The 22,789-nt window shown below is 48.6% G+C and overlaps 2 protein-coding genes across 3 annotated transcripts in view; both read right to left on the reverse strand.

Moving 5' to 3' along the window:
- Positions 1–4,430: 4,430 nt before the first annotated feature.
- The window catches only part of LPCAT2 (lysophosphatidylcholine acyltransferase 2), a 58,854-nt gene continuing 40,495 nt past the window's right edge, over positions 4,431–22,789 (reverse strand). The window contains exons 12-14 of one of the 2 annotated variants that reach the window (XM_080645724.1): positions 15,838–15,936; positions 11,325–11,460; positions 4,431–6,679 (exon numbers count right to left, since the gene is read on the reverse strand). In XM_080645724.1, coding sequence (XP_080501850.1) covers positions 6,495–6,679; positions 11,325–11,460; positions 15,838–15,936 — 420 coding nt within the window. In that variant the 3' untranslated portion in view covers positions 4,431–6,494. The remainder of the gene's footprint in view (positions 6,680–11,324; positions 11,461–15,837; positions 15,937–22,789) is intronic. The other variant, XM_080645725.1, reaches the window with a different exon arrangement.
- CAPNS2 (calpain small subunit 2) lies at positions 21,449–22,210 on the reverse strand (the record flags this gene model as incomplete). The annotated part of the gene is made up of 1 exon (XM_080643836.1): positions 21,449–22,210. One exon carries the CDS (start codon positions 22,208–22,210, stop codon positions 21,449–21,451), a length of 762 nt encoding a protein of 253 aa, XP_080499962.1.

The following is a 22,789-nucleotide window of genomic DNA, read 5'->3' on the forward strand; positions in this document are numbered from 1 at the left end:
ATGACTTCTAACTTCTCGTCATAGACAATAAAAGTACTGACAGCAAAAAGTCAACCTAGAATTCTGTATTCGGGAAATATTCCTATCAAATGAGGGCAAAAAATAAAGACACGTTTGGAGAAAAGAAAGCTGAGAGTTCATTGTCAGGAGACTTGCACAAGGAAGTTCAAAGACATTCAACACGAAAAAATGTTGGCATTGCACAAAGAAATAAAGAGCGACAGAAACAGTAAACATGCTGGTAAATAGGCCCTTTCCCACACACACATTTTTACTTGACTGTTGAGAATAAAAATGATAATATCCGTGGAGTTAAAAACCCGTAGAAGAAATATGACAGCAGCACACACGATGAGAGAGGGTCAAATGGAAGCATCTTCTTGGAAGGTTCCTTTTATATCAAATGAAAGACGCGCATTGTAAACGCTGGAGCAACCACTCACAGTACGTAAGTAAGTACGGCTAGCTAATAAGCCAAAAGAAAATATAAAACGATAAAATAGTTTAAAAAAAATGGTTTAATCCAAAATAAGCCAGGAGAGGAGGAGAAAAGGTCAAAGAACAGAAGAAAGAAATGGAAAACAAAACGCAGGACGGTGGGTTCAAGCCCAATCATACCGGTAATTACAGTAAACGGAAGTAAATTAAATGTTCCAACTGAAAGATGGAAACTGGCCCTGGCTGGTGTGGCTCAGTTGTTTGGGCATCGTCCCATGCAATGAAAGGTCACCGGTTCAATTCCTGCTCAGGGCACATGCCCGGGTTGTGGGCTCAATTCCTATTGGGGAGTGTGCAAGAGGCAACCAATTGATGTTTCTATCTCACATCGATGTTTCTCTCTCTCCCCGTCTCATTTCCTCTCTCTCTAAAACCAATAAAAACATGCTTAAAAAATAAAAGACGGAAATTGCCAGACAATATAAAAATGCAAGACACAAATGGACCACGAAATCCTTAAGAGATGCATATTAAATACTAAGGCACAGATAGGTTAAGAGAAAAATGACTCATCATGAGAAAGTTGGCGTGATTCGAGTGGCAATGGTAACAACAGGACAAGGAGTATAACTGGAGTTAAAAAGGAATATTCATCACGGTACAAGGGCCAGTTCATCAAGATGACATAACAATAAAAAATAATTATGACCTCGGGCAGAACTTCAGACAAACTGGCAGCAGATCAAATCACAATTATCGTTGGATGTTTCAACCTCTTTCAATAATTAATAGAACAAGTAAACAAAAAAATCAGTAAGGATAAAGAAGGATGCAGTACTATCAACAAACTAGATCTAACTGGTATTTATAGAACATTACACCCAGCAATTGCAGCACACACATTCTTTTCAAGTACACATGGGACATTCACCACGATACACATTTGGCTGGGACATAAAATGAGTCTTACAACATTTTAAAGAACTGAAATTTAAAAAATGACCATGGGAAGTTTTCGGCCTCGACCTAAAACCCAGGCCAGGACAGACACATTTCCTCATGGTTTTTCCTTTCCCAGAGGGTGAATTTTCTAGTTCCTTCTTTTCCTGAGCGTGGTCCTTCAAGTGTCTGCTTGTTTCCTCCTCCGAGGCCCCAGTTCCAAGTCCACCCCCCCTCACAGAAAATCCTCATCTTTTGTCTCCCGTAGCCACGAAATACGAATTCTCGTTCTTACAGAGACTGGCCCATGTCCACAGGTCAACCGTAACTTTCATGCCTCCTCACAGTTCTGGTTTTCGGCTCCCTTTTCATTTCTTGGCCCTTACGGGTTTCCCTTCGTATCTTTCACACTCGGCCAAGCTTTTCGAATATGTTGGTGATACTCTGTTTGGCATGCCAGGGGTTTTGTGGCCACAGGGCGCTCAGATGCTCTAGTTTCCATGCTTCTGGAACCTGAAGCCGGCCATGTAATTCTTTAGTTAGTGAGGGGTTCAGGTTACCTTGGCCGAATCAGGAGTCCCCACATTTAGAGCCAGATGGCCTTGGGTTTGCATTCCAGCCCTGGGACTCACCAGTTCTGGAACCCCGAGCAGTAAGGAAACCTTTCTGAGCCTTCATTTCTACACGAGTTAATTTCTACATGGGTTTCTACGTAATCCCGGCTTTTCTAGTTTGTTGTAAAGACGATCTCTATTCTAATACAATGCAAGGGAGACACGGTCAGGGAAAGATAACATTGTCCTTATTCATCCACTCATCACATATTGAGCGTTTACTATGTGCTAGGAATAACGGACAGTGCACACATGAACAGATCATTTCACACAAGTGTAAAAGCAATCCCAAGAAAAGGTCATACGATTGAGAATGGCTGTAGGGACTGAGTGGGCTTTTGACATTAGGTGATGGGGGTGGGGGTTCCTATTAGATTTAAAATCGGAATGAAGTCCAACATTTAAAAATTAGATTAGATGGTTGCACAACTCTCTGAATATGCTATAAAAAAAAAAAGGCACTGAATTGTACGGTGTGTGAATCGCATCTCAATGAAGCTTTTATTTTAAGTCTGAATGAAGAAGAGAAAGGCAGGTGAAAATGTTTGGGAAAGAATATTCCAGAGGGAACAGCAGGACGAAGACCCTGAGGCTGGAAGGGCTGTAGTGAGTTTGAGGAAGAGGAAGATGGGGTGGAGGGAGTTTAATGGGGGGAGGAGATTGAGATGGTTGAGGTCTTGGCTGCATCTATGACAGTGGCAAGGGGAGAGGTCCCGTGTCTGGGAACCAGGTGTCTATACTGCTGTGCCTCGTGCAGAGAGCAGACCACGCATCTTCTAAACCAGTGGTTCTCAACCTTCTTAACGCTGCGACCCTTTAATACAGTTCCTCATGGTGTGGTGACCCTTTAATACAGTTCCTCGTGTTGTTTTCCGATGGTCTTAGGTGACCCTGCTGGCGGTTTTCATGACCCTTAGGCGATCCACAGGTTGAGAACCGCTGCTGTAGAGCCTAAGACCATCGGAAAACACAGATATTTACATGATGATTCATAACAGTAGCAACATTACAGTTATGAAGTAGCAACGAAAATAATTTTATGGTTGGGGGTCACCACAACATGAGGAACTGTATTAAAGGGTCACGGCATTAGAAAGGTTGAGAACCACTGTAATCTAAATGGAGGTGGTCTCTATTTTATTTTATTTTTTCTTTTAATTAGACAAATATATATTGGCACTTGCAGTAGTTGCTACTGCTATCATAAATATGTTTATACTAGAGACCCAGTGCGCGAAATCATGCGAGACCCAGACCCGCCGTGCCGGTGAGACCCCAGACCCACCTCCGCCGCACGAGCCCTGGCCTGCAAGAGGTGCTCCATGCACCTCCTGGTGACCAGCTGTTTGGTCATTCTGCCGTTACGGCGTCACGACTACAGGCCTTTTATGATATAGACTGTATATACCAAAGACCCACATGATTTACCGTGTGTGTGTTTTATTCAGAGGTGGTAGCAACTGTCCTAGCTGTCAGGTAAATATTCTTTAGACACTGTCATTGCAGACAAGAATAAAATCTGGACACCATTAGCAGATACAACATAACCTTCCTTTTGAGCACAGTTGCTAGTATGGAGCCCTCACCCATACACCCAATGCTAAAACAAAGCTAACCCTGTTTAAGATTCTGGATCGTGGAGTACCTTCTGAAACAAACAAAAACAGGCCAACAACTAAATGAGTCCGTTACTGACAGGTTAACAAAGACACCCAATGACTGAACGTCTCAAACAGGACTAAAGTCAACATCTGCGGGACACTCAGCATATAGCCACTTCTAACTACTCTGTCCTTTAAATGAGAATATTCTGATGCCAGGATGAAGGCCTAAAGTAGCATTTCCCGTTTCCTCCCCACCCCCCCACACCCCTTAATTTTGAGGCGGTCTCTTTCACATATCCATTGTGCCAGCTCTCACACTGGGCCGCCCAGAACGCTGACAGCCGTGGCAGAGAAGGAAGCACGTTGTGTAACACAAGCAACGTGGTCCATACGTATGTAGGATGCCATGGTCCCTCCAGGGGACTCTCCTGATGGAAATTTGGCTTCTGGGTCTCAGGATCTACTATTTCTCATTTCAGCGAGTTCCCTGTTTTCCTCAAACTATTACATAAAACGACAGTGTGTTTAACTGATTTCATGAAATCCAATTCCTTACTAGACATCCCATGAGGAGTAAGGCCTCTTTAAAAGAAGGTTTGGGCAAGATGGCGTAAAAGTAGAGGCCTCGTCTGAATAATACCAAGGATCACGGCTTGGGTTACTGCACAACCCCACCAGTCAAAAGTCAACTTTTGCACCCTTGGCTAAAATGTGAGTTTTTCATTAGAGTAAAATCATGTCTGACATTTCATAAAGCTTCAATGCAAACAAAGAGGATTAATCATATTCATAAATATGCAAACAGGTTCAAACCACAATATTAAAAAGGCCTAGTACGTTTGAGACAAAAGAGCAAAACCAGAATTTTTTAATGGCCACGATTTTAGGTAGCAGTTCTGTTTGTTCAGTAACGTAATAAAATAGGAATATTACATTGGCAGAAGTGGAATTAAAGGGCATACAATGTTATTTTAAAACAGGCAGACAATGGGGTCACTTCCAAGAGCCTCATAGAAAGCTTTTCATTGTCAATGATAGTTTTTCATGACCAGTAGGATTAACATGTGGCTTTTCTATGATAAAAAAATAGTCACGGTACCTGAGTATTACATACATTCAATTGCGGATGACAAACACTATTGGAAACCTAGACTTTTCTAATTCCTTCAGCAATTGTTTCCAGTTCATTCAATGCTTTTTGTCTAAGTAGCTTGAAGATACATAAAAAGCAAACAATTATATATATATATATATATATATACTCTGACAAAGTTTCTAGTAAGCAATTATTCAAATACACATTTACTCATTAAATTAGAACACGCAAGTGCTTAATATGTAGAACTAGTATTAAAGTCATGGCTCTTGATTAAATATAAGTGCCAACACCTCTCTCATGAGACTTTCAACTTCAAAAACGGCCTACGTAGCAAACTGGCTTGGGGGTGACTCACCATGATATTCAGACATGTAAGCAAAACAACGGGTTTAAATTCAAAGACTAAATTCAGAATCTGAACCAACTAATTTTGATGCATTATATTAAAAAAATGGTTCTTTGTTCAAAATTTCCAACATAAACCATATGGACAATATGTGTACATGCATGACATCCAATAAAAATGGCAGCACGAGAGGGGAGTTATTGGTTAACCTAAAGGATACACATCGCTGTCAGGTTCCTGCCCGGGGGTGCGTGGGATTGCTAGGTCTTTGGAGTCCCTAGCTTTCGGCGATGCCTTAGAACCCTTTGTGTTTTCCCAGCAGACACCTCAGACAAGTTGTAAAACTCGAGCAGACATATAACAAAATAAAACTCTCACTCAGATGGTAACGTTATGAATTCTAATATCATATCAGTAGAGGAAATCGGATTCATTTACTGGGCAAGAGCTACATTCTAAACTGTCCAGCTCAAATTAAACTAAACTCTGTGGCACACAATTCATTTTCTCATTAGGCAATCAATGTTCCCTTCAATAAGGCAATTCCCACTTAGCCTGTGGCCATGGCTGTTGCCTGTGAAATAAAGTTCTACATCAGCAGATGGTGCAAACGGGTCTGATTTCCCTCAGCAGGTGGTTTAGGGGTGCAGGCGAAAGAGAACAGGGATTTTTAAGAGCCTCATCTAATTAAGAGAGTTTTCCTTGCTAATCCAACCATAGTCACTGATCCAAGAAACTGGAAATGGGGGGGAAGGGCGGGGGGTGGAGAGTAATCTGTAAAATTAAAGGTAAAAAATTCTGCACTGTTCCTCAGACTCTTCATTCTTATTTCCAGAGTGGAAAGGGACTAGAGATGACAAAATAGTACTTATTTTTCCTTAGGAAACTCTTTACCGTGTTGATTAATATGCTCCAGGAAGGGAGCGCACTTCATTCATTTGGATGTGCAAACTCAATGGGAAAATCTGCAAAAACATGCTTATCACCAGTAAACCAATCAGTACAGTACAATATGGCAGGAAAAAATATGTTACTTGACCTACACATGTGAATGAAAGCATCTTAATAAAATGTATCATTTTTATAAAAAACCTTTCCATTTAAAAATTTTAAAAATTTAATCCTCACCCGAGGATATGTTTTTATTGATTTGAGAGAAAGGGGGAGAGAGAGAGAGAGAGAGAGAGAAATATTGATATGAGAGAGAAATATAGATCGGTTGCCCACCCCTGCACGCGCCCCAACCCGGGATTGAACCCACAACCTAGGTATGTGCCCTGAAATCTTTGGGTGCATGGGAGGATGGTCAACCAACGGAGCCAGCCAGCCAGGGCAAAGTTTTCCAGTTTATACATCACCATGACTTGATAAATCATATTTACGATACAACTGATCAATGCCGTCCCAATCCCAGGGAGAAGCCGCTCCGTCCTCCTTGCTGGGCATGCGTGCTCTCAATCATCTTTCTTGTCTGAGGGGCTCTCCATGTGGTTTTCAGGACTGACTTTATTACTGGCCGTGGGGGGCGCTGCCGGGCCCTCCGCCGGTAAGGAAAACACGTGGCCGGCCTGCAGTTCCAAGTACGTCGTAAAGATCCTCGCATATTCCGGGTGCTTTAGGGCAAAGCTTTTAAATTCCTCTAGAAGAAAGGAGGAAACCAAACCCAATCAATGGGGTGAAGATTCTTTTGGCATATGACTTTAATAAGGTAATTACTTCCAACTCCTATTACTCAACCCTCATAAATTTGGACAACTCCTTTGGAAGACAGCGTTTCCATGACCCAGTGAAGTTGAAAGATATGCATGTCCTGTGACCCACTAATTCTACCCCCAACGTGTATAGAATCTAGAGAAATTGATGCCTAGTGTGTCCCGGGAGACATGGATGAGAATTCCGGGGCAACATTATTTGTTGGAGGTAAAAAATGGACAGAGCGCACATGTTTGTCAACAGCGGAAATGGCTAACTACACGTTGACGTATTCGTGGAACATGATGCTGGAAGGCGATGAAAATGAAGGGACAGCCGTGGTGCCACGATGCAGATGCATCTTAAAGCCGCTGTGCTGAATGAAACGAGCCAGATACAGACGAACACCATCTGTCTGAGTCTGTTCTATAAATTCCAAAAACTCAGGCAAAACGGAAGTGGAGGAAAGTTGATGGAGCTTGTTTAGCAAAGGAAACCTGGTCTTTGAATCAGCTTGCTATGTGGGTCTATACAAAAGGGATTTGAACCCAATGTCCTATTTCTATCCATGGATTTACTTTTTAATCCTGTGATAACCAGGAGCCTGCTTCACAGCACATGAGACGACCCAAGAACGCCTGAAGATGAAACAGGTCTTGGTGATGAGGAAGTCGCCAGACAGAGCCCGAGTCATTCTTTGCAATCACAACAGTATTTGCATTCACAGGCAACTTTACACTGAGTGGCCAGATTATGATGATCTCTGAACGCATAATAATCTGGCCACTCAGTGTATATCCTATATAATAAAAGGCTAATATGCAAATTGTCCCCTCGACCAGGAGTTCGACCAGCAGGCAGTCCGGCCAACCGCCCATGTCCCCTCCCCCTGGCCAGGCTGGTCAGACCCCACCCATGCACGAATTCATGCTCTGGGACTCTAATACACACACACACACACACACACACACACACACACACACACACACACACACTGAGTGGCCAGATTATTATGCGTTCAGAGATCATAATAATCTGGCCACTCAGTGTATATTCCAAATCAGACAAGCTATGAATTGTTCCTTCTGAACATCCCAAACAAAGGTTCCCCTGCATTGGTCTGTGTCAATGACGGAGACACGGAGGACTTAGGTGACTTCTAAGATAACTGAACTTTGATTTTAAGACTCGGGCTCTGTTCAGAAGATCAAGGTCTCTGTCCTCTTGGGGGATGTCCGTGGCATTAAAGAGAAACTCTTTTCTAGAAGAAGTGCTGTGAACTAACTTTGAAATTGGGCATTAATGTGGCTAATGGAAAACCAAGAATGCAAACAGTTTAAATGATCAACAGTGAAACGATTGAAAAGGTCACATTTATGACACATTTAATACCTATTCCTTTATGAAGTAATACTTAAGTATCCCAGACATCCCTGAAAAAAAAAAAATGTGGACTGGTATACTGTTGGGAAAAGGGAGATATTCTGAAAAGGAAAAAGTTGAACTCCCCAAAACAATGCAGGTTTTCCTATAAAATTATTAAAACCAACGGGCAAAATTATAACCACCGACAAAGAACTTTTAGTATCAGCTTCCACTGAAATAGCGATTCCAAATAGTTTTTCAAAATTCGGTAGTTCAGAATAATAGAGTCTTACGTATGAAAGAAAAATGGTCAGAGGAGGAGTACGCATGGGGTTTCTGACTCAGGTTTTATCTCAGGCATATATACTTCCCCATTCCCTCCTTCCTTCCCATCTTTTTTTTTTTTTTTTAAATGAATTCACTAGAACAGTGGTCGGCAAACTCATTAGTCAACAGAGCCAAATATCAACAGTACAACGACTGAAATTTCTCTTGAGAGCCAAATTTTTTAAACTTAAACTTCTTCTAACGCCACTTCTTCAAAATAGACTCGCCCAGGCCGTGGTATTTTGTAGAAGAGCCACACTCAAGGGGCCAAAGAGCCGAATGTGGCTCACGAGCTGCAGTGTGCCCACCACTGCACTAGAGTAAGTGCCCTAGGCACTTAATTACCTAAAATAGAATACAGGGCCGCCAAATGACAGTAATTAACACCAGAGTAAGAGAAGTTTGTGATCTCATTTCCCCACGCCATAAAAGTGAAGCTGAAACTCTTTGGACACATTGGAGAGAGCCTGAGGGAGAAGCCTGCCTGAGGGAGAAGCCAGTCTGAGGGAGAAGCCAGTCTGAGGGAGAAGCCAGTCTGAGGGAGAAGCCTGCCTGAGGGAGAAGCCTGTCTGAGGGAGAAGCCTGTCTGAGGGAGAAGCCTGCCTGAGGGAGAAGCCAGTCTGAGGGAGAAGCCTGTCTGAGGGAGAAGCCTGCCTGAGGGAGAAGCCAGCCTGAGGGAGAAGCCTGCCTGAGGGAGAAGCCTGCCTGAGGGAGAAGCCTGCCTGAGGGAGAAGCCAGTCTGAGGGAGAAGCCTGTCTGAGGGAGAAGCCTGTCTGAGGGAGAAGCCTGCCTGAGGGAGAAGCCAGTCTGAGGGAGAAGCCAGTCTGAGGGAGAAGCCAGTCTGAGGGAGAAGCCTGCCTGAGGGAGAAGCCAGTCTGAGGGAGAAGCCAGTCTGAGGGAGAAGCCTGCCTGAGGGAGAAGCCAGTCTGAGGGAGAAGCCAGTCTGAGGGAGAAGCCAGTCTGAGGGAGAAGCCTGCCTGAGGGAGAAGCCAGTCTGAGGGAGAAGCCTGTCTGAGGGAGAAGCCTGTCTGAGGGAGAAGCCAGTCTGAGGGAGAAGCCTGTCTGAGGGAGAAGCCAGTCTGAGGGAGAAGCCTGCCTGAGGGAGAAGCCAGTCTGAGGGAGAAGCCTGTCTGAGGGAGAAGCCTGTCTGAGGGAGAAGCCAGTCTGAGGGAGAAGCCTGCCTGAGGGAGAAGCCTGCCTGAGGGAGAAGCCAGTCTGAGGGAGAAGCCTGCCTGAGGGAGAAGCCTGCCTGAGGGAGAAGCCAGTCTGAGGGAGAAGCCAGTCTGAGGGAGAAGCCAGTCTGAGGGAGAAGCCTGCCTGAGGGAGAAGCCTGCCTGAGGGAGAAGCCTGCCTGAGGGAGAAGCCAGTCTGAGGGAGAAGCCTGCCTGAGGGAGAAGCCAGTCTGAGGGAGAAGCCAGTCTGAGGGAGAAGCCTGTCTGAGGGAGAAGCCTGTCTGAGGGAGAAGCCAGTCTGAGGGAGAAGCCTGCCTGAGGGAGAAGCCTGCCTGAGGGAGAAGCCAGTCTGAGGGAGAAGCCAGTCTGAGGGAGAAGCCAGTCTGCGGGAGAAGCCAGTCTGAGGGAGAAGCCTGTCTGAGGGAGAAGCCAGTCTGAGGGAGAAGCCTGCCTGAGGGAGAAGCCTGCCTGAGGGAGAAGCCTGCCTGAGGGAGAAGCCTGTCTGAGGGAGAAGCCTGCCTGAGGGAGAAGCCTGTCTGAGGGAGAAGCCTGCCTGAGGGAGAAGCCTGGGGACCCCACGAGGGCCTGGCGTCTGTGAGCCCGCCCCACGGACCACGTCAGCGCTGTGGTGGTCTCTGCTGTGGTGTTTCTCGGTGGCTGCACTGTGAAAAAGGTGGAAACGGAGGCACCTTCCCTCTGCCTGTGGGACTTGTTCTGACGCGCGGTCTTGAGCCATTGGCGGAAAGGCCAGTCACTGATGGACGAACCTGCCGTTTGGCCAGAAGGTCTTCCTCCCCATCGTCCCTCCCTCACAGGGGTGCCGGCGGCAGGACGTGAGGCAGCGGATGTGAAAGCTTACTGAAGCCGCTAACAGTCACCGTCACCAGGTGGTTTAGCTACGACTATTATGGTTGGCACCTCAGCCCACATCCCTTTGCTGTGGTTATCATCTGGTTGGGTTAACTTGCTCGGCGCTGCTTGGCCACGCTGACAGCGGACGGGACAAGCCCCTCAAAGAGGGAGGGGCAGCCCTGACCGGTTTGGCTCAGTGGATAGAGCATCGGCCTGCAGACTGAAGGGTCCCAGGTTCGATTCCGGTCAAGGGCAGGTACCTTGGTTGCGGGCACATCCCCAGTGGGAGGTGTGCAGGAGGCAGCTGATCGATGTTTCTCTCTCATCGATGTTTCTAACTCTCTATCCCTTTCCCTTCCTCTCTGTAAAAAATCAATAAAATATATGAAAAAAGAAACTTTATTTAAAAAAAAAGAAAGAAAGCGGGAGGGGCAGCAGATCTGAGAGACAGGAGAGGCGCTCGGGTGTGGAGGGCAATGGGCTGGGTTCTGCAGCCAGGTGGTCTTGGTTCAGGAGTCCTGGCTCTGATACTCTCCAGCTGGAGACCTTAGGGAAGTTACTTAAAGTCTCTGCACCTCAGGAAAAGAAGAAGAATAAAGGGTACGGACGAAATAGGCTTGCTCTAAAGAATAAATGCGTTACTCTGTATACAATGTTTAGAAGACCACGTAGCATATGGTAAATCCTCAATAATTAGCTACTACCACCACACCACTACAACTACTAGTACTACCATCATCATCATCATCATCATCATCATCATCATCTCTATTGTCAATATGATTAGTGGAAAGCAACAATACTCTTGTCTGAGAGTCAGTCCGTAGTCCGATGCCCTCCTTGTAAACTGAGTCAGGGGCCCAATTGCGTACTCACCATAGGACACGGAGTCCCCCTGGGCTATCTCCTTGAAGAGCCCAGAGCCGTCGAGGTCAGGCACCCCGAGGGAAGCCTGCAGAATGGTGGAAAACTCTTCCTCTGAGATGTAGCCGTCCTCATCAAGATCAAAGAGCTGCAGGAAACGAAAAGGAAAGGGAGGAATGAGCTCCCTCAGAGCAAGCCTGGTACGGAATAATCTCGGGAAATAAACTCTTGAATAATGCCAACATTCATCGTGCCCGGGCCAAGGACACGTTCCTGAAGAAAGCAGGGTGTCTGTGGCCCTCGCCACACGTCTAGGTGAGTGGTGGGGAGAGACAGAATTACAAAAGGGGCCACCACATGCAAAGGACAGAAGGACATGGGAGTCCCGTGGAGGAGAGAAGGGGGTCTCCTCTCCGGAGAGGTCAGGGAAGGCTGGGCAGAGGAGGTGACATGTGAGTTGGGTCTTAGAACCTCAAGAGACATTCCCGGAATATACAAGGACTGGCAGGGAACCGCTTGGGGCTCAAGTCAGGAGACGGAAGGACAAGCGGGAATCAGACCACAATGGGAATGGAATGGCTCACCGAACCCCACAGGAGCATGTTGGCCGGGATGTGGTGTGAGCACATGTGAACCGACAGAGCTCTTTGAGGCAGAGTGTGGAGGTGGGATGGGGGGGGAGGGAGGGCGGTGGGATCGGGGTGGGGGGGCAGAGGTTAATAAAACTGGAATCAGGAAAACCAGTTAAGAGTCTGGGGTGGAAAAACAGGAAGGACACAAGAAGGGGAGAAATTATAAGGAAGCAAAGGCAGGGATCGCATATCGATTAGAGCCGTGGTCGGCAAACTGCGGCTCGCGAGCCACATGCGGCTCTTTGGCCCCTTGAGTGTGGCTCTTCCACAAAATACCACGGCCTGGGCGAGTCTATTTCGAAGAAGTGGCGTTAGAAGAAGTTTAAGTTTAAAAAATTTGGCTCTCCAAAGAAATTTCAATCATTGTACTGTTGATAGTTGGCTCTGTTGACTAATGAGTTTGCCGACCACTGGATTAGAGGTCAGTAGTGACAGAATGAAAGGATTTTTTAAGTCAAGTAGCAGAACAGAAAAACGGATGGGTAATGAGTATTCCATATTCAAAACCCTCTCCTGGGCATTGAAAAAAAATTAATGATATAAGTACTGACTTGGTGTGCAGGCAGCTATCAAAAGTATTCAAATCCCTTTATATGTATTAACTCATTTAACCCTTACAATAGTCTTAGGTGTGGGTGGTGCCATTATTAGCCCCATCTTACAGATGAGAAAACTGAGGCCCCAGATAACTTTCCCAAATCACACAACTCCTAAGTGGTAGAGCTGGGAGCCACATCCAGGCAGGTAACACCTAGAGTTCCTGTTGTTAAGGCTTCTACTTCTGACCAATTACAAGATCAAAAACAAGAAAAAACACGACACCTAGACGTGAGGTAAGGTGTGATAATCATGAAGCGAACAACAAGCAAATACAGAATTGTGTTGTCATTGTCCATGTAATTCGAAGTTGTCATTTGCCTCCCCTGCTGAGAAAGCACTGACTTCTAGTCCATTTTCCACCTCTGCGCTCCTCCTGGCGGCCAAGGTAGTTGGAAAGTGAAAAGCGAGTGAGCCTTTGTTTGTCCCAACTGTAGCCTCAGAGCCCTTTAGGGCCCGAGACCTCAAAGAGCCACGGCCAGGATTCAGACCCGCAGCCCTCCTGCGCGCGCTGAGCTTTCTTCAAAGGTTTGCCATCCTAAACCATCCTCACCCCCTCGTCGAACAGTCCAAGTGGTGGCCACATGTGGTCTTGGGCGGCTCTCCCTTCCATCCTGAGTCCCCTTCATGGGTCCATACTGGGGACTTGGACTTCCTCTCCATCTGTCAGTGGTCACCCTCCCCTCGATTGCCCCCTTCACTAAAACACCCCGTTTCCCTCCATTCCTCCCCAAAGTCTTCCTGCTACAAAATGCCCAGATCTAATGAACGTAAACCCCAGGCTCTCGCTGGAAGTTTAACACCCAAGTTTCCTCTTGGGGGGAGTGATAGCTCCCCATCGCACAGAAGACCGTGGCACACTTAATTAACCAAAACATCCCGTCTTTCCCAAGACATGGCCCAAGACCACGTGGACCCTCCCTGGAACGGGAGTGATGAGCAGAGCTGCACGTGGCTCCTTCTCACTGAAGCGCCCGGGGGAGGAGTGCAGGGATGTTCCTGGAGCCGACGCGCCGTCACCACGGCTCCCTCCGCCAGAGTCCGTGCCCAATGCTACAGCTGAGGCGCTCTGGCCAATAAGCTACCCCTACAGGTCACTGTGGTGGTGACATGAGATCAAAGACGGGATGCCACCTGTGAAGTGCTGCCCACATAAAAGAATGTGAATGGATCATACATAAACATATACACTGAGTGGCCAGATTATTATGATCTCTGAACCCATAATAATCTGGCCACTCAGTGTATACTCTATATAATAAAAGCCTAATATGCAAATTGTCCCCTCGACCAGGAGTTCAACCAGGAGGCAGGCCGGCCAACTGCCCATGTCCCCTGCCCCTGGCCAGGCTGGCTGGACCCCACCCATGCACGAATTCATGCACCAGGACTCATATATATATATATATATATATATATATATATATATATATACACACACACACACACACACACACACACACACACACACTGAGTGGCCAGATTATTATGCATTCAGAGATCATAATAATCTGGCCACTCAGTGTATATATGTGTAGTATGCCAAAATATTTTCAAACACATCGAGAAGGTTAGAAAGTAACCAATACAAAGCATGACCCTTGCCTTACTGAAAAAAAAAAAAAAAAAAAAGAAGAAGAGCTAATTATAGTTTTAGGTCCCCCTTTCCTCACCCTGCCCCCCAAACCAAGGTCTAGGCTAGACAAAAATCTCAAGACTCCTCTATAAACAGTAATTACTGTGACGAGGGCCACATTTTCTATCAGGTCTTTCATTGGTGAACCCCAAGTGCACATCTGCCCAACTACACTTATAATTACGCATACGTTCCCAAAACAGAACCAGAAATATCTGGACCGGAATAAGTGAGCTACGGGTATAATTTTAGGTTTCATGATGAATAAGTCTGTAAAAGCCAAGAGCTTTCCACTTGGAAGGAGTTCTGGCCCTTGCCTCTGACCGCTAAGCATCAACCACGCGGGCTCCTTGCAGGCCTCCCGGTTAACTCGGTTCACACCGATTGGACATAAAAAGGAAACTCGGACCTGGGGACTCCTCGGTCCAGGATGGAAGACACGAACATTTCTGAGGGTCTCCCCGGGGGTCTCTCAGATGCGAGAGAGGGCTGGAGGAGGAAGTCTTTGTAGATAATAGAGGTGTGGGGGGGACTTGTTGGGGTCCCGGGGAAATCATCTTCTCAGAGAAAATCAGGAAGGAATGAGAGGGGGAGACAGGGATAGAGAAGGTCCCCCAGCGGACCCCGTGGACAGAAGCAAGGAGACCACGTGGCTGAATGATGAGGTCAGCAGCCACAGCTTGGCGAGACAGGAGGGAGGGGGAGTCTGTGCTTTACTTGAGAGCAGACCGTACAAGATGAGAATTCGGGAGGGGGCACCCCCCATTGAAACACTAACTAGATGTAGCCCCTTTCAACTCAGAAGAACCGAAAACACACTTCGGGAATGTATTCTTCCATCTCTCTCTGTTTTTAAATTTTTTAATTTTTTTTTTTTTATCGCGTTTAGAGAGAAGAAGGGAGAGGGAGAGAAACATCAACGAGAGAAACATTGATCAGATGCCTCCTGTACCCACCCCGACTGGGCATCAAACCCACAACCTGGGCCCGGGAGGACACTCCCACCAACTGAGCCACGCCAGCCAGGGCTCTCCCATCTTGTTTTTGCACATGGAAGTGACCGATGAAGCCGGGGTCCTCATCATTGAAACCCACGGGGACCGGGGCCATGGTCTTCCTTGTCTGTCCCCCAACACTGCTGTGAAAATACATGTGATACTACAGGAAAGCACGGAGGGGGGACCCTGGGACATTTCTGATGGGTTCCCCTGGGACCACCACAACAAAACAAACCCCAACCGGGAAACACCTTTAACAGGAACCTGGATGCACAGAGTGAGAGACAAGGACAGATGCCAATGCCCCGAGGGAGGAAGCAGGGTGACTAGCGACAGGTGGTGCTTACTTATGACCCTCACATTGGGGCTTGGGAAGAGGGAGGCAGAAAAGAGATAATTTTTTAAGCTAATTTGTGAAATCGCCTGCTCTTCGGCTCCGACGCCGAGACCTGGGCCGCTTGCAAGGAGACCTTTGTGCTTAACCGGGTGCTTGCGTTCCTCTCTGCTCAGTAGCCACGGTCTTAATCGCATTAGCCCCGCGCACCTGTCACTGCAGATCTATAAACCCCGCGTAACAGATCCACCGATTTCCAAATAATGCACTTAGAGTCAACACCTGTTTGTGGGGCAGAGCGAGATGCGCTCAGCGGGGCTGACAGTACCTTAAAGGCCACCTGGATGATCTCCTCCGTGTTGGCGGGGTTGCACAGCACAGCCAGGCCGATCACGTACTCCCGGAAGTCGATGCTGCCGTCGTGGTTCTGGGAAGGGATGGGAGACATCAGTGAGCAGGGCCGCCTGCCGACCTGCTGCTGGGCACAGCCCGCAAGGTGAAGGTCGGGTCTGCCAGCAGCTCAACACCCTCGTGAGCTGAGCCGACTGGGAAAAGAGTTTGTGGGGAGGTGGAACAGCAAGCAGGGGGCCCACCCGCTCCTAGATCACAAGGAAGAAAACGGTATTTCCGTTTAGCAGTAAACACAAACATGTTATCACCAAGGCTCCTTTAGAGGGGCTCCATGGCACCCAGCGTGGTTCTTTTTTTTTTTTTTTTTTTTTCATGTATTTGTATTGATTTCACAGAGGAAGGGAGAGGGAGAGAAACATCAAGGATGAGAGAGAATCATTGATCAGTGGTCTCCTGCACACCCCACACTGGGGATCAAGCCTGCAACCTGGGCATGTGCCCTGACCGGGAATTGAACCGTGACCTCCTGGTTCCTAGGTTAACGCTCAACCACTGAGCCACGCCGGCTGGGCCCAGCGTGGGTCTTGAGCTCAGCCTGGCCGGGAGCCCCTCTGGAGGCAGGATCCAGGACTTTCATCCCGAGTGGGGCTGAAGCACACCCTCCACCATGGAGGAGGCCCTGCCACGCTGGCCAACTCCCGTGGGTCACTGAAGGGTCACTAAGCAACCCTCCACCTGTAGACAATGGAAGGGAGAGGAAAGGGCGAACTGAGGCACAATCACAGCGACGTTCTTTCCTCTTTCCAGCCCGAAACTGCAATCAACCAGCAGCCAGGGGGCGAACCTGAGCTCCATCCGTGGCCCCTCAGTGGTACCAGGCCCCTGGAGATGCAGCGGCTAAGCTTCCGGACACTACACCTAACCAGCGTGACACTAGGGTCTACACCAGGGGTGGGCAAACTTTTTGACTCGAGGGCCACAATGGGTTCTTAAACTGGACCGGAGGGCCGGAACAAAAGCATGGATGGAGTGTTTGTGTGAACTAACATAAATTCAAAGTAAAGGAGCGGAGGGGAGAGCAAGAGAACCCGGATAGAACAGCCGGATCCAGCCCGCGGGCCGTAGTTTGCCCAAGGCTGGTCTACACACCCCACAAGGTGTTTCATGAGGCCACGCTGGAGAAGGGGTTGGTCATTCTCACCCAGGCTGACTGAAGGCAGCCTTTTCCTAAACATCAAAGACTCACCTAGACAGGAACTGTGCAAGGATGAAATGGGCAGAAAGAAGAGAAGAGAGAGAGAGAGAGAAAGGGGGAGAGAGGGCAAGGCAGAGAGGGAGGGAGGACGGGAGGAGAAGATGGGAGAGAGAACTACAAAGAAGAAAGGAAAGGAGGGAGGGAGGGAAGGAGAGAGGGAAAAGGAAAAATGAGATGGGAGAGAGGGAAGGAGAGGGGAGGGAGGAAGTAAGAGAACCTTAAACGCACTATGACTACCATCCCAGGTGTTAGAGGCATTTTGGCAGCAAAATCGTCAAGCGATGAGTTCCCAGATAAACAATGAGCTGACAGCAACACGGCTAGGGCGGGACTTGATGGACTAACCGATGTTTGGCACCAGTAAGAGTGTTATCCTTACACAAAACAGACCCGGCCCTGCAGCAGCCAACAGAGAAAGGCTCGAGTCTTGAAGATACTCTACAGACACAAGGGGCCTCGGTGCTCAAAGTCAGTCCACGCTCCGTTACCCAGGAGTCAGGGAGGAGGTGTTCTGTTTACCCGACTACCCTGAAGAGTGCATTTGTACTCACGTACCGAACGGTAGGACCCATTTTCTAGGAGTCAATTGTTTTATCCACTCAGCACTACAGATAAACCTTGGAAATAAGTAATTCGAAGAGCATTTCAAGATCAACAGGCACGTCCAAAGATATTTCTAAGGCCCCACTATGGCCGAGTTGTGCAATCCACCAATGAGATTTCTGACCGAGGCTGCTATATAAAATCAACTTCTACAAGCAGATGCACTATTACTCAAAAAAAAGTGCCCTTTAAAATAATGTATGAATATTGACTATGTTGGGTACGGAGCACACAGTACTTTTCCTGCCCCAAGTCATAGAATTCAGTGGATTAAACAGAGATGAAGGTGTTTTTCAAAATCATCTGGGGTATTTTGAGATTTAAAAAATGTAGAGGTGCAATTGCACGTATTTTTAAAAAAATCAATGAACGTTATTTTCACCTTACTACATTGACTGCATTGCTTGATATTAAAAATTTTAAAATAATGGGATGGAGTGACAGGAGTCAAAGGCGTTCATCTTAGGCTCTAGGTATTCTCCCACGTAGAAATGGCAAAATAAAAAAAAAATAAAAAAGGATCCGGTAAATACTCCCTCTTACATTGAAAACGTGCCTTTAAAACATCAACTATTGGATGAAAACTAAGAAATCTGTTTGATTTTTTTAAATATGTTTTTTGTTAATTTTAGAGAGAGAGGAAGGGAGAGGGAGAGAAACATCCATCGGCCGCCTCCTGCACGCCCCCTACTGGGGATGGAGCGCGCAACCTGGGCATGTGCCCTGACCTTTTGGCGCATGGGACGATGGCCGACCAGCAAAGCCACAGGGGCCGGGGCACCACTAAGACGTTCAATTACTCATTCTATGCCAAAGCTCTGGTTCCTCGGACAAATGCAGAGTTTGGACGGAATGTTCTAGCATCCACACTGGAGACTGAGGTTACTTGCACAACTTTTAAACATTTGTTCGTATGAAATTAGTTTGTGTAAATACACAGACGTTTCTATGCCCCGAAGAGAACAGAAGGACGGAAAGCGCAGGTAACTTCAGATGCTCTGCCTGTGCGCGTGGGAAGGGACCCACAGGAGCAGGGGATCCTTCCCCAAGCGCCATGCTCCCTACCGCCCCCAGTGGGAGATCCTGGTCTTAACTCTGAGAAAACATTTAGTAAAATGAACTGAGCGGGGGGGGGGGGGGGGGGGGGGGGGGGGGGGGGAGAGGGGGACCGTGCGGCTACGCTGCCCTCTCCACAGCCGTCGCGCGGAAAGGTTAAATCCCAGTGGTCGGCAAACTGCGGCTCGCCAGCCACATGCGGCTCTTTGGCCCCTTGAGGTTTTTAGCAAAGGCCAGCTTAGGAGGACCCTAATTAAGTTAATAACAATGCACCTACCTATCTAGTTTAAGTTTAAAAAATTTGGCTCTCCAAAGAAATTTCAATCGTTGTACTGTTGATATCTGGCTCTGTTGGCTAATGAGTTTGCCGACCACTGGGCTATCCAGCCACACCTGGTCCGAGCAGCTCAGCGGACCAGGCTTACCTTGCAGGCCCCCGGGGAACGTGGAAGGGACCCGTGTGCTCGGCCCGGGGCGGGAATCACGTGCGTGTGGCTTCATAAATGTTCCGTGACGGAGCTGATGGTGAGCGCACAGGCCAGAGGCCACCCTCTCCTAGTTCCACTGGGGATTCCCCGCAGGCCGCTGAGGGCAGGTCACGGGCCAGTGACATCATTTCCACAGTCACAACTTTCCTCTAAGGGAGTCCAGAGGGAAAGGAAGAATTCATCTTCCAACTCAGGGGGGCCCTCCGAAGGAGCCTGGGAGAGGGAGGAGATGCCCTGAAAACCGGAGCGACAAGAGGGGGAACCCAGTGCATAGCAGGCAGGTGAACCGAGGCCGAGTCTCCATGCGCGGACTCTGGATTCTGCCTACGCCGCCCTCACCGCCTGCATCAGGATGATAAAGCCCAGCCAGGGACCACCCCCGAGGAAGGCACGACGGGGGTGTCCGTGTCTCGGATGCCCATCTTCCTTCTCCGGATACTGGCAACGCCGACCCTCCTGCTGGGCCTTGGTTTCGGCTGGGACATTTGCACAATACAGTGTGTGACAGCCTTCCTTCAGAGCTGTGGCCGTCCGCTCTGGCTGCCCATCAGAATCACTGGGAAGCTGGAAAGATGCTCATCTCTGGGCCCCACCACTACAGATTCTTAGTGAACCCGTCTGGAGTGGGACTCGGGTACCAGCCTCCCTCAGGAGCTGCCCACAGAGTGCCCATCACAGCCAGGGCTGGAACCTGCACGGAGGAGCCACGATATTGATATATAGGTTTATGTAAATACTAGTGGCCTGGTGCATGAAATTTGTACATGGGGGGGGGGGGGTATGTCCCTCAGCCCGTCCTGCACCCTCTCCAATCTGGGACCCCTCTGGGGATGTCTGACTGCTGGGCCTAAACCGGCAGTCAGACTATCCCTCTCACAATCCAGGACCGCTGGCTCCTAACAGCTCACCTGCCTGCCTGCCTGCCTGATCGCCCCTAACCACTCTGCCTGATGGCCTGCTTGCCCCCAACTGCCCCCCCCACCGGCCTGATCACCCCCAACTGCCCCCCACCCCCCGCCAGCCTGCTCGACCCCAACTACCCCCCTGCTGCCAGCCTGATCACCCCTAACTGCCCTCCCCTCCTGGCCTGATTGCCCCTAACTGCCTATGCCTCAGCCCCACCACTATGGCTTTGTCCAGAAGGACCTCCAGAAGGTCTCCTGGTCTAATTAGCATATTACCCTTTTATTAGTATAGATATACATTTCTATATTGCTGTACATATCATAGAACTGATTACAATTTATGTAAGTTTTCCTTTCTTTTTTTTTTCTTTCGTTGTTTGTTTTTTCCCTGCCTGGTTTCCAGAGAGGAACAACAACAACAATAATATTCCTTGTTCCAGGGCAGGGCAAGACATGACAGGCGCTGGCTGGGAGCTGGGCACGCCTGATCTCGTATGAAGTCCACGCCCGAGGGATCATGCTGGTCCTTACGGCCGCCAGAGACATTCTGGATATGGGTACGCCCTTCCCTCCCCCACGCCCCAGACCCGCTTTACGAATGTAACGAAACCCAACCAAATTGCTACATGCTTTTTCCACCACGAAAGAATTCTAGAACTTGAGACAGTTGCTCCACCATAAAAAAAAAAAAACTACTACCCTTCTATAAAACGGCCTCTTCCCCAGTCCTGAACCTGTTTCTATAGTTAAACAGGTTTCCAGGGAAAGCATTTTCCAATTCATTTACATCATGGAAATGCCAGATGTAAAATTAAGAGGAAACACAGATTTTGAACATCCCTCCTCCTCACCTTTTATAGCAGCAAAAAAAAAAAAAAAAGTATTTCCTGAGGGCTTTTTTGATTTATTCCAATGTTTTTTCAAAATTTAATTCTCACCAACAACAAATTTCTTGCTCCTTGGAATGCATTCACTCTATGAGCAATAACCTATCTAAATCCACTGCCTTACAACCCCACCCTGTACCCCCATCACATCTGTAAGTCCGTACAAATCCGGTATCTCACAAAGCCGATACACAAACCACTCACAAGCCTTCTCGTGGCAAATCTGTTTTAATTAAGCAGTAAAAGCAGTTGTTGTGGAAGAGGTTGCCGGGAGATGACAGCTGGGGGACGGGGCGTCTGCAGCCACGCGGACAGCACGGGGGGGTGGGGGTGCTTTCGGCAGGCAGTCCTGTCCTCTGGGGATAGGGGAGGGCCTGCCCCCTCAGAGCCCGCCTCAGGAATACATGGTCAGCTGCAGCCACTCTTGGATGGACACCTGGATGCGGCCGTCTGCATCTCTATCCAGGGATTTGAAGGCCCGGAACATGGCATCCAGGCGGACCAGGCAGCTGATGAAGCTGTTGAAGTCCATGCTGCCGTCCTCGTCGTCGGCGTACCGCCGGACGATCATGTGGTACAGCTGGTCGTTGAGCTGGAAGCCCGCGGCCTGCAGAGCGCCCCGCAGCTGGGAGCTCTGCAGGGCCCCGGTGCGGGCCTGGTCGTACTGCTTGTACACGCACTGCCACTTCTTCAGGTTGTTCCACAGGTACTTAAACTCCTCAAAGCCCAGCTTCCCGTTCGTGTCGTTGTCCATCACGGACACGATGCTCCGGCAGGTGTCCAGGCTGAAGCCCTCCGTCTTCAGATCCTTGTGCTTAGAGAGGACTTTGTTGAGAACGTGCATGAGGTCGGTGGCCCCCACCTCCATGTCCGGGCCCGCCAGCTGGGCAAACTGTTGCCGAAACCGCCTGACCTCCTCGCTCTCGTTGGCCTCCACGTTGGTGAAATGCTGCTGGGTGGGAGGTGGCTCTGGGGTGTACTGAGCTGCCACGGCCTCGCTGATGAGATTCACAAGTCCGCCAACGATCCCTCCAACATTGCCCCGTCCTCCTCCTCCTCCTCCTCCTCGTCTCTGACCTCCTCCTCCAAGAAGGCCTCCCAGGGCTTCCCCGAGGCCTCCATCCGCCCCTTCCAAAAACGCCTTTGCGAGAAACATGCTTTCCGTTGAGTGAGAGAGATGAGGAGAGCCGAAATGGAGCCCGCGGAGCTCCCGGGTGGAAGAACTGGCTTTTCTGTCCCTGCCTCCACTGCACCACGCCCCACGGCCCACATGCGGCCCACATGCCATGGCTCACCTCCCACTGAAGTTGCCTGAATTCCACTAGGTCCTAGCACCTGCCATTTTTAGGGAGCTCTTCTGATAAATATTCCTGATCTATAATAATAAAAGTATAATATGCTAATTAGACCGGATGTCCTTCCGGACGAAGCCGGGGCTGCGAGGGAAGCCCGGGTCCCGGGGGCCAGAGGGAAGCCGGTGCCAGCAGCTGGGGGAAGGCAGGCCTACTCTTGAAGGAATTTCGTGCATCGGGCCTTTAGTGTGTCTAATAAATACTCACAAGTGATCGTGTGTAGGGCACATTGGAAGCAATAACATCTGTAAATGATCTGTGTGCCATTAATCTCGGTGCTCTCAGCACGTGCTTTCCTGACAGAAGGAAAGCGAGACTCTCTTTTCTAAGGGATATTTACGTGCCGGGTGGAATGAAAGAATTACTGGGCAATGGAGCCTATT

This window comes from Plecotus auritus, assembly GCF_963455305.1.
Source record: "Plecotus auritus genome assembly, chromosome: 10".
Taxonomy (NCBI): domain Eukaryota; kingdom Metazoa; phylum Chordata; class Mammalia; order Chiroptera; family Vespertilionidae; genus Plecotus; species Plecotus auritus.